The sequence below is a fragment of the Corylus avellana genome, chromosome ca11 (assembly GCF_901000735.1).
Source record: "Corylus avellana chromosome ca11, CavTom2PMs-1.0".
Lineage (NCBI taxonomy): Eukaryota > Viridiplantae > Streptophyta > Magnoliopsida > Fagales > Betulaceae > Corylus > Corylus avellana.
Genome location: NC_081551.1, coordinates 4,117,184 through 4,129,394, shown reverse-complemented (window position 1 = coordinate 4,129,394; position 12,211 = coordinate 4,117,184). Strand labels below are relative to the sequence as shown.

General features: G+C 36.3%; 2 protein-coding genes and 1 non-coding gene across 3 annotated transcripts; 2 read left to right on the top strand and 1 right to left on the bottom strand.

The window, feature by feature from the left end:
- The first annotated feature begins 4,330 nt into the window (after positions 1-4,330).
- Positions 4,331-5,082, top strand: LOC132166336 (uncharacterized). Its single transcript, XM_059577138.1, has one exon. It carries the CDS (start codon positions 4,409-4,411, stop codon positions 4,928-4,930), a length of 522 nt encoding a protein of 173 aa, XP_059433121.1. The 5' UTR covers positions 4,331-4,408; the 3' UTR covers positions 4,931-5,082.
- A 471-nt stretch (positions 5,083-5,553) lies between these two features.
- LOC132166579 (BTB/POZ domain-containing protein DOT3) lies at positions 5,554-9,260 on the bottom strand. Its single transcript, XM_059577424.1, is given in 6 exon segments — positions 5,554-6,009; positions 6,576-6,704; positions 6,789-7,041; positions 7,222-8,117; positions 8,850-8,919; positions 9,076-9,260. Coding segments are annotated over 6 exon segments (1,881 nt in total). The 3' UTR covers positions 5,554-5,661.
- Positions 9,261-11,994: 2,734 nt separating this feature from the next.
- Positions 11,995-12,095, top strand: LOC132166827 (U6 spliceosomal RNA). Its single transcript, XR_009438628.1, has one exon. It is a non-coding gene; the product is annotated as a U6 spliceosomal RNA (small nuclear RNA).
- Positions 12,096-12,211: the final 116 nt, after the last annotated feature.

The window sequence follows — 12,211 nt, the reverse complement described above, 5'->3', positions numbered from 1 at the left end:
CAACGTGGGAAATTAGTGTACCAATTTGGCATATCTTTTGCAAGATGGGGGTGGTTCCCATAGGCCATGGGGTACCCAAAATAGGGGTGGCCGGCCACCCCCTATGGTGGCCAGCCACCCCCTTCTTTTTTTCTTTTTTCTTTTTTATTAATTTGTTTTTTAATTTTTTTAAATTTAAAATAATATTTTATTATTATTTTTATTAGTGGAATATGTGTTCCATTTGTGACCATAGGATTTCTAAGAAGAAATTCTAGTCATGAACTGAATATTTTTCGGTCCATAATGGACTGAAGAGGATTTTGTTTCCATTCTTCTCGACCCATTACGCGCAGTGTTTGTATTTCTCTTGTATTTTTCATATCACCTGCAAAACGGAGAAATGATAAGAATTATATTATTGTATAATTTAGCTACACAAAAGAGAACTTAGACCTTTACATTCATAAAAAGAATCTATACCTTTTGGCAAATATATATATTTGCCTATTTTTAATCACCAACCATGGGTTTAAATGGTGCGTAGGAGAATAACAATTAAACTAAAAAAACTAGAATGATAATAAATTTCCTTCAAACAGAGGTAGCTAGATTGTGTTAGATCACTTTTCTAGAGGTAGCTGCATGGTGTTGATGACTATTCCTTGGCTGTTTTCTCCCCCCATTAATTGATGACTTTTCCTTGGACCTTGGCTGTTTTCTCCCCCCATTAACAAAAAAAAAAGAGTTTGACTACCCTTACCCCTTGGCTGTTTTCTCCCCCCATTAACAAAAAAAAGAGTTGCTGTTTTCTCCCCCCATTAACAAAAAAAAGAGTTTGACTATCCTTACCCCTTTTCCCCCCTTTCCACCTGGCACGACGCAAAAAAAAAGGAACCTGCGAAGTAATGTCGACGACGAGGCTTTCTTTTTCTCAACTCCAGTATAAAGTTAAGACCAGCACATTAGAACTCGGAAATTAAGGAAGCGCTTCTCCATTTAGCTGAAACCAAAAATGACTATTTTCACACATTTGCTCCAATTTGTTCAGAGATTTCAGCTCCCAACGCTGCAGCCACCACCGGACCTAGAAGCAGGCGTCCAACCACTTGATTTGGAAGTGCATAACCATATTAGAGATTGGGGAAAGATAATCTTCACCTTTTGCTTAGCATGGGCATCTGCCATAGCCCTGACATATGCCCAAATTCACTCCAAATTCTCTCCAATGCTCCATGTGGTCTCTTTCGAATGCTTATTATGCTTTGCTTCATTCTTCGTCTATGAATTCATGAAGTCCAAATTTCCTATGATAGCGCGAGTACTCTACCAAGTTGGTATCTTCTTTGCAGTGATAGCTTTCTTCACAGCCATTACCATTCCATTTCCTCCATGGCTCCAAATTTTCACTTGGCTAGTCTGTGCCATTTCCTTCCTCATGGCTTTACTTTCCACTCTCTATTACGGGTCGATAACCCAGTAATTATATATTATTATTCTTGGAATACTTTTTTTTTTCTCGATGTAATACTTATTTTTGCCATGTAATACTTGTTTTTGCCAATGTAAAAAGGTCCAGCAGCGGTCTGGGGTGGCCCGCTCCCAAGTGATAACATTTTTCATTAGTTCAGAGCATTTCAAGTTGTAAATGAAAGAGTTGCAGGAATCTTTTAGAAGTGTACTTGTACCCACCAATCATCTGCTGCTTTTATCAAATTCATAAGCATTTGAATGGGGTGTCGTTATGTCTTTGAGCAGTGCACAATCTTGTCAGTAGAAGTTGAATTTCATTTCATTCTGTAATAAGAACAATCTGACATATGGGCTTATTAGGTAGTAAGTTTATGCAAAACTTGAGATTATGATCATAGTTATAATTTTTGGGGAAATTCAAAATTAGTCCATGAGTTTTCACCCGATTGCAAATTAATTTGCAGCTTCCCTTTCTAATTTTTGTAATTAACTGCATGACTATAGCCTGATTTTCAAATAACTCATTTCGGCTATTTTTTAATAGACAAAATGTGGTCATGTATGCATGGGCGGAACTAGGACTTTTTGTGTCTGGGGCCAACCCAACATGAGTTAGCTACATGTAATTTCTCTTAGCATCTCCAGCGGTTATTTTTTTCTATTTTTGTTACTACTTTTTATGCAAACTCAAGCATATTTGGCTATTTATTTATTTTAATTATTATTTTTCAATGTGCTAAAGGGTGAGGGAAATCAATGAAAACAAAAAATAAATCGATTGTCCTTAATATTATATTCACTCAATGTGCTTAGTGGCAAACATTTTACTTCAAAGCATTTGTTGGTGAGCCAAAAGGGATTATATTAGCTATCTATATTTTAGCTAATATGAAGTATTCCTTAATATTATATTCACTCAATGTGCTTAGTGATGACATATTTTCAAAATTAATATATATAAGATTGTGTAGGATGCAGATCATGTAGGATCCTTCTTAGGTAGATCCCGTTGTTGGATTTATTAGACTGTAATTAAAGTTAATGGTAAAATCAAATTAACTTTAATCTAACGGTCAAAATTAAAAGTCTGTCGGATAAACATTTTAATAGCAATTTTTGAATGTTAAATTAGTAGTTTAATTTCGAAATTATCTCAGCAATTGAATGGATAATTATATATGATTATTCAATTCTTTTTAGAACTATTATCATATTTTTAGATAATTATTAGAGTCTTTGTCTCTTGATAGAATATAAAGTTTAAGGGTATTTTGGGTTTAATTTCGTTTGTGCAGAACGCAATTAAACTACAAAAGTTTTTTGGGCTCCATTGTATCCTGGAAAAATATTTGTTGTTACCCTTTTGCATACCATATATGTGGGAGCAAATAATTTTTTTTAAAAAAGTGATATTGTAACACAGCTTAGATTTTCTGTATTTCCCCTTTTTCTTTTACACTTAGTGGCAAACATTTTACTTAAAAACATTTGTTGGTGAGCCAAAAGGGCTTATATTAGCTATATTTTAGATAATATGAACTCTTTAAAGCATTTGGAGATGCTCTAGTAACATTCATGGCCTTTATCTAAATAAAAACCTTATTACTTGTGTAATTTTCCTCCTTTGCAAAATCCATAGATAATTGTGTAAAATGTAACCACATCATGGTGCACCCCATTCTTTTCCTTTTTGAGTTTTTAAGCTTTATTGCAAAGCTCAATAGACCCTTACTGCAATGTCTTGCAATCGGTGTGTTATAAGATATAGTATTCTTCAAACATGCTGTACCCTCTATCGAACAAGATACAAGAATGTTCCTCAAAATAGACTTTTGCAAATTTGAATTTTCAAATTTTGATAAGAATGTGGAGGATTATGGAACTGATTTTGAGGGCATGGCAAATGGGTATCTGAATCCCAACCCAGATAAGAAAGAACAAGCCCCCATTTGGCAACCATCTCCCCCTTTATTTCCATTTCTCTAAAAAAAAAAACGTGAATCATTTTTCAAAATTATTACCAAACAACTTTCTTTATTTTTCTCTTATAAAAAATTTAAAACCCGTTTTTATTTTATATCACATCAATCACTTCTTATTACTATTTAAACAAAAAATTCACAACAAAACTCTTTATTAGATCCCACATCTTTCTAATGGTGCGTTTGAAATTGCAATTTTGCAATAATAATCTGCATTTTAAAAAGTTATCACAAAACATAAAGCATTTGGCATTGCAATTTAAAAAACACTTAATCTAAAATAAGAAAAAAAATCACGATTTTTATAAGCAAGCTAGGAGGTGTTTATTTGAAAAAAGTGAATTTAAATCAAAATCATAATTTCGGATAACAAATATTTGATAAAAAAATATTTTTTCATATGTTTTACCAAACGTCTTTGTAAATTTAAAAAGTAACAATTTAAAAAACATAGTTTCTAAAATCACATTTATTGAAATTGCAATCTCAAAAGGACCTAAATCTATAGCCTTCCAAATTTCCAAGAATCATCGGTTTTACATAGGTGTGAGTTTGGGCTAAGGAATTAAGCAAAGTAAAAATCGATGGAATTGAAAACTGTTATTCATAATTTTCTCATATAACATAAAACAAAATGGGTTATCCTTTATTCCTTTTTGGTACATGAACAAGCGGAAAAGGCTTGGTGTAACACTTATAACCAAAGTGATTATTGGACTCAAATTATTTCCTCCTATACCAGGCCACATCCATTCCTCTCAGCCCATTAATACTCACTCTCTGGACCTAAAACTGGATCCACCAGCCAAGGCCCGGCCCGGGACGGCCCGGCCCAATCCAACCCTCCCTCCTTAGGGAAAAATGAAGCGAGCAGATTGCTCACCATCACTCTGCAACTACTCCACACAGCCTTCGCAGACTCGCTCAGAGCTCGAAACTAAAAGCACAGAAAACGAAAGAAAAGAGAAGAAAACATGGGAAGCAGATTGGGAAGACGAGTGGTCCACATGGCGAATCTCCCAATCAAGCTCCTAATGCCTAGCACCTTCACCAACATCCAAGAGATTGCACTCAAGACCATCCCGTCGGCGTCCAAGATCGAAATCAAGCGCGTCCTCGAGTCCCTCTACGGTTTCGAGGTCGAGAAGGTTCGCACCCTCAACATGGAGGGAAAGAAGAAGAAGCGCGGAGGGCTGTTGATCGCGAAGCCCGACTACAAGAAGGCTTATGTAACTCTGAGAAACCCGCTCTCGATCTCGCCGGAGCTCTACCCGATTCGGATCATCGAGGAGGATAAGCGCCAACTGAACAAGCAGTCTAAGTCGAGCGTCGTGGAGGACGGCGAGGGCAAGAGGCACTGGCTCGACGAGAAGCCTAGGGCTAATGAGAATGGAGGCCAGCGACACGGCGATCGCGGTCGTCGCGGCGAGCGCCAGCGTGGCGAAGTGGCGAAGTTTCCGTGGAGCAGTATGAGGTCTGCTGCTGGCGCGAGGTAGGGTTCTTAGAAAATGATAGTGATTGATGTGATGGTGGTTGTGTAATGGTTTTTGATTTGTGAACCTTTTGATAGATTAGAATAAGCTATGTAAGCGGAAAGAAGAATTAAAAAGCCTTTAGATGGAATGTGGAGCATTGACATTTTGATGAAGAGACTACTTATGTGATTGGAATTGGTGCTCAATTGTTGAAACATTAATGATTTGTGTTTCTCCAGAATTTTTGCAATTGAAGATTAAAGAATATAAGCCACTTGATTTTTGAATTTCAAACTTAATTTTGGAAAATGGTTCTTGATCAAATGGCACTTTAAATTGAATTGGTTTTCGAGGAGTACAGAGAGACAAGTAAACATTTGGGTTGATGTGTAACCAATGTGGTGGAAGGTGCTGAGGTTCACCCGAGAGGGATGAACATGTAATTGTGAAATTTGAATCCTTCAGTCCAATGCCCCGCTTGTTGTGTATTAGAATGAGACGGGTGAAGCAATTGCTTAGCTGAAAAATTTAACGTTAAAATTTATGTTTATTCATTCATAAAATCTTGTGGCATAAGATTAAGTCAGTTGTATGAGTAGTTGAGAATAGATAAATCTAGAAATAGTGAATTCTTATCAGCTTTCTCCAAACCTTGTGCAAAAAAACTCACCGAATCTGAAACAGAGATAGGGATGATCCTCTCTAAGGCTATTGTTGCATTTGTATCACATGATGTTTGATGCTAAGAAAATTTAAGAGGCGGATAACCTTCGTCTGAGGCGGTTGGGTCTCTGCTGTCCATCTCCAGTTTCGTCCCCTTCCACTCTAGCATGTAAAGAGTTCCTGATCTTCCTCCAAGTGAAACTCCAACCTGTTACATTCTTTGGCTTGTTTTGCTTTTCATGCTCCTGTTGCAGGTCAGAGTAGTCTCTTTGCAGCTCTGCCATCTTTGTCTTTACAACCTCAAGCTCAGCCTTGAGATTCTTGATCTCCGTGACTGTAGATGACTGGTTTCCCTCCTGTTCTGAGATATTTCCACTTGGTGCTGGCTCCTTCTCTTGCATTGCTGCCCTCATCTTTACTTGCTCTGAAAACAGCACCTGCATGCATGTGTCATCCTTTTCCTCATGTGGGAAATATTAAGTTTGATATGCTACATACGGGTGGGCATTGAGCTCATGGGCTTTGTATATGTTGAGTGCCTTTGTGGTCTATTGCTTAGTTACATGACTATGAGTTTTGTTCCGAGTGCATCTTCTATATCTATCATGTTAGCAAGGGCCGTTCTCTTAGTGTGTGTTTGGGGTAACATCTATATATTGTTATATAGCAGAACTAGAGTCATAGTAATTATTATTATTAGTTTATTAATGAAATGTCCAAATTCACCTGTAGTTTTTGTAATTATTGCAATTTATCTGAGGCATCTTTTATATTATTTGTCTCTACAAAGGATTGCTGGCATTACTTTCTAGGATAGGCACCTTGACCATTCTTAATCAAGCATTAGTGCGTCCACTATCCTGTCTGCACTTTCTGTTGTTTGGTGATGATATATTTTATTCAAACTGAGTATTTAACGATCTGAAAGACTAACAGCTGTTACTCATTAAAAATACCTACAAGGCTTATGGAAGACAAAGTCTTGAATTCAATAACATTATACCTGGACAACGGTTCTTAGAGGCAATCGATCATTTTGTGCGGCATGAATGCATGCGTCAAGAGAGAGTTTCTCACAGTTCATTATTTTGCAGAGTCTTCTACTGTCATGCTCAGATAGTGAACGATGTGTCTGAAATGTTGATCACATTGCAAAGTTTCATAAAGAAAGATTATAATATATGAGAAAAAAGAAAGAGAAAATTTAACAGGTAACCTTGAGGTAGATGTCAATGGCTCTATAGAGACCATCATCACATGGTCGAGCATTTTCTGGTAATGATTCAGCTAAAACTTGAAACTTGGTGATAGAGAGATTTGAGTCTTTTGCAATCTCAGCTAGGTAATTGTCTAAGAGCTTACTGATATTGCATTTGCCAGGCTTCTGCTGTTGCTGTTCATGCATCAAAAAATATTCCACTATTCTTTGCACAACATCTATGTCGTGCATTGTGTGTTGTTCAGGTGAACTGCACCAGCAATTAGTGAAAACTTAGAAGGGATGTAAATTTAGTAAGGTCAATTGTTATTCATTGTATTTTTTGATGGAGTATAAATAGTTATTCCAAGACCTGTTCTTTAAACATTTTTCTGTACTGTAATGGGAAAGTCACAGAATTTTAGAAGAAATAGGAGCTAAATATACTCACTTCACCAGTTTTTCTTGATTGGCATTTTTGTAACTAGGGATCAGAAGATCATTGACACTGGCATCTTCCAACATCATCCCCACTCTCTTTTCAAGCTCTGAAATCAATGCTGGTGTTGCAGAATATACCATCGCCATCTTTAACATCTTGAATAGGAACTTACATGAAACAGCCTCTTGTTGAGGAGGAAGTATGCTTACTACGCTTTCAATAATTGTTTTTTGCTCCTTGCTGAGTCCAATGCCCCCTTCCTCCTTCCCACTATAAATACTGAGCTGCAGCTCACTCTTTCCATGCCCATATCCTCTTAGTCCTCCTAACTCGATGTCCATGTCAGGCAACCATCTCTCTGCATAGTGCATGATACATTTACCTATGATCTCTGGTTTTGTTCCCCTTGCCCTTATAGCTGTTATAATCTTTATGAAATGATCAATGCAAAGGGCCGCCACACCATCAAACCACCACCCTTCTTCATAAACTGCATCTCCAGTTGTTGAGATTTCTCTAGAAGCCTTCCAAGCTATCGAGTCACAGCATCTTCTGACAATTTGGAGATTTTCAGCCCATGGAGATAGAGTTTCACAGGATTTTAGGACAGTAATGGTGTCTTTCCATGAGGAAAGGACTACAAATGTGAGGAAAGCTTCAGTCTTGGTGATGAGATTTCCATCTTCTACTTCGTCGGTCATCTCTAGAAATTCTGATGCACATCTTAGTGGAGCTATGTTGTTACTGTTTAAGTCTACTGGGAGACCATAACAGAATTTTAAAATGATTTTGAATGTTTCTGGTCCTCCCGGAATGTTTTCAAGCTTGAGGTCGTACCCCGAATTTGAGAGTGAAGGCTGAAGTTCTAAACGTCCTATGTAGCCACATTTTGCCACCAAGGGATACTGTTTCAGGGGAAATGGATGAGTTATGAAATGAGTTAATACTTCTGGGTATGGGTTTCTTACCCCCTTCCACATCTTCAATTCATATGAAAAAGTCATATCTGGCCCCTTGCATAATATCAGTAATGATGAAACACTTTGGTGCGTCCATTTAACTTCTCACGTGATGTCATTGTAAGGGGAAGAGGGACTATTTCTTTACATTGCTTTGCCAGGCCTATTGTCACTTTTCCCCCATTAGGTTTAAGTAGAAAACAAATGGTGATGGATTTAGAGCTTTATGAAGAGAAGTTTTACAGTTAAGGAATGAAAAGTTAAATACTTCAATTTTTAACTTGATGTACCTTTCAGACAAGAACAAGAACATGATTCTTATTTTTTATACTCCCCACCCCCCCTTTTAGAATTGTGAAAAAATATGTATAGAACTGATTTTTCATGAAAAAGTATCCAACAAAAAATGCCAAATCATGTGAGTACTGTACATTGGTTTTTGTTATATCCTTCATAACTGTATGCTCAATACATCCAACATCTCTAATGCATTGTATTGAGTGCAAAATGGTATCTCAATTTGCATGACCCTGATATATATTTGTGGCTGATATATTTTTGGTTTTGATAGTCTTGGATTGTAGCATTTATTAAACTTGCTGGAAAAGGAAAAGTTTCAACAGTTTTGTGCATTGCGTTGTATATTGAGATACGTTTTTTTGTCTTATTTATAGTTACCTTGTGAACTTTAAAGGTGATATCTTGAACTTCGATTGATAAATCAGTTTTCATTTGAGAAGTGATAAACCTGCAAGAAAGACAACATGAGGGGCAGAGATGACAAGCAGTTGAAAACAAAAAAGGATTAGAGGAAAAAATATGCAAAAAAAATTGATAAACTGCTTTGTTTTTCTTATGATAAACTTTTTGTTTACTGCCAACTGTAAACTAATTCTTGTACTACCATGAGAGTTCTTTCTTTTCGAAGCTATCAGCTATAGCGTTGAGTTCGGTGGGGATTACGATGCTTTGGTCATGAACTTGATCAGTGCCATCTGAATCACTCCCATGGCTTCGTGGTCTGGTCACTTTAAGAGACTTCTTCATGCTGACTCTCTTACTGGAGACATGTTACGAGTGACAATGCATAGGGTCAAATAATTTGAAACAGGAAAGTGGGGTGTGGTCTAAATAAATGCCTGAGAAATGAGTTTGTGGTTGGAATAGGTGTACCATTATGATGGTTGGTGGATTGTTCATTTTGTTCCTTGTGTGTGTATCAACTATCACAAAATTCCATGTGATAGAGAGACAAATTAGATCCAGTATCTATTGTATGAAGTAGACAGAATGTTGGCTATGACATGTTCATTTTGAACCACATAAACATGGACTGGACCAATAGATGGTTGTGTGGTTCAAATAGGTTGATTGTTTGTGACATTTAAAGCATGTGGGATATGTTTACTTGATTGTGTGGATATCTTGTAATAGAATAGAAGCACATATATTGATGTTGCACCTGTTGAAATTCTAAATATTGTATGCTTATGATAATTGTATTTGGCGATCATTTTAGACTTCTTCAAGTTGATGCACAAATAGACAGGATGGTATCCATTTGTCCATCTTTTTCTTTTGAAGTAATGAAGCAAACTTCAAAATAGCAAAGAAGTCGTTACTAGTACCCCATTTGTTCACTGGTAGGTAGACAGCTGAGGACAGATTTGTTTTATACCTCACATTTCTTTTTCAATGTCAATGTTGATTATTAGCTCCCATAAGCATGTCCAGATATTCATGGCTCTATCTTGGGGCAGCCTTTGGAATGTGAATGAGAATAATTCTCCTTGAGTAATTGTAGGGTTGACAATTTTTAACATGACATGCGAGCCCAACACAAAATTAGAGGGTTAGAGTTTGACATAAACTGTGGTTCGGGTCATAAACAAGTCGAATCGCTTGACCCGTTTAATAAAAGGGTCATTCATAGGTCAGTTTGATTGACCCGCGGTTTGACCTATTTATAAAATTATATATATTTTGTATATAATAAATAAATGTTGAACCAGGTCAAACATGTCGTGTTTGGATCAAAATGGGTTAAACAAGTTAAACAAATCATTTTTTTGGTCCAAAAGAGTCAAAAGAGTCGATCTGTTTGTAACCCGTTTAATAAACGAGTTAAGCGGGTCGTGTCAAGGTTGAAGAGTTTGATCCATTTAACTAAATGGTTCATGTTCAGGTTGATTCTTAATGGTTTTGTTGAATCAACCTGAACTTGACCCGCCGACCCAAATTGCTAGTCCTAAGTAATTGCATCGAGTTAGACATGCTTTTGCTATCTGTGTCGAAAACGGTGTTGCATTGGCATGTATATCTTGTTCGTGCATACAAGTGAAAACATTGCAATGTTTCTATTCATTCAGTGCTTTCTAAAAGTTCATTGCAGTGACAACTGGATCTTGTTAAATGAGCCGCTTCTACTTATCAAAGAGTGATAGCACTCACGTTGTGTTTGTTCTTCCTGTGACAGTTGTTCTTGTTGGTGACATTAACCCCAGAATGTTTTTCTTTCTTCCTTTTTAGGTTCTTTTTTTTTTTTTCAGGAAAAATAAAAAACATTTAGGCTCATCCGAAGCTGCCATTTGAAATGGAACCCCAGACTATCAGTCGTATCCTTCTTTTTGAAATTACTTCTGTGTGTTCTGCAAATTATTTTGCAAAAATCAGTTATATTGTTGGAACAAACAAATAGGTAATGATACTAATGGGGGTGCAAAATATATGAAATAAAGTAATTTTTCGTCTAATAAAAGATATTAATTTAGGAGAAGAGCTACACTTCTCAATTTTTTTTATTTAAAATATAATTTTCAAATGATTTGTTACAATCTTATATAATTTATTATTTTAAAAAATATGTCACGATCTCATAAAATTGTAACACATTATCTGGAGATCATATTTTAAAGAAAAAATTTAAAAAAATGTAACATTGTTCTTTTGCAATTGGTATATAAAAATGTAGAAAATGCTTCAAGATGGTGTATACAAAATCAATTGAGATGCAACAATTGATAAGACTCTAAAGCTTATGGGTGTGAGGATTATAGCAAGGGACATTATGGGTTTGGTCTTGACCTCTTTGTGTTTGTCTATTTTGTATATTACTGACCTAACAATGATAGAGGCTTATGCGGCCTGAAATGCAGTATTTTTTGGAAGAGATTTGGGTCTACAAAATGTTATTATGGAAGGTAATGCTCTGAAAATAGTTAATGTTTTTTAGACGGGAAGACCAACTATAGCACATATAGGGTACGTTAATTGAGGATGCGAAGATTGTTTCGGAAAGCTTCCAGTATTGACTTGTGATGCATACAAGAAGGGAAGCAAATATGGCGACACACATGTTGGCGAAAGAGGCACTCCATACACCAACAGAAAAAAATTGAATGGAAGAATATCCTAATTTTATTGATGATGTAATAATACATGCTGAAAGTTGCAATATTTGACGCTTTTGATTGAATGAATTAATGAAACTTCACTTAAAAAAAAAAAAATAAGAATGTGTTTTAACTACGATTGCTATATATAATTAATTTAGCCCAAGCAAACACGGACGTAGACAACGAGAAGAAAGAAACAGTTAACATGTTTGCAGTCCCTTGTCCTTCAAAGTTAGAAGTAAAAGAGAAAGGAACGAACCATAATCCATTCCCCTGCGGAAACGAAACTAGCGAATTAGACAAGTCCGCGTGGCACTACATTCGAGTAACCACAAAGTAAGCCTTTTAGTTGGAAGCCAACTAGTCCCACATTGTTCATTTACAACAAAGAAGACGACGATATAATGTGAAGCATAGCAGAAGACAGTGTCCTTCGGGACATCCGATAAAATTGGAACGATACAGAGAAGATTAGCATGGCCCCTGCGCAAGGATGACACGCATAAATCGAGAAATGGTCCAAATTTTTTTTTTCTTCATCAGTGTTCTTCGTTTTTTTACACTCTCTGTCTCTTTTATACGTTTGGGTCTTGCTCAAATAGTAAAGCTTAGATTTTGCTCATGTTCTTTTGGATTCCGGGTAAG

Coding starts and splice junctions, on each gene's coding strand:
- LOC132166336 (XM_059577138.1), top strand. CDS start 4,409: ATGGGAAGCAGATTGGGAAGACGAGTGGTCCACATGGCGAATCTCCCA.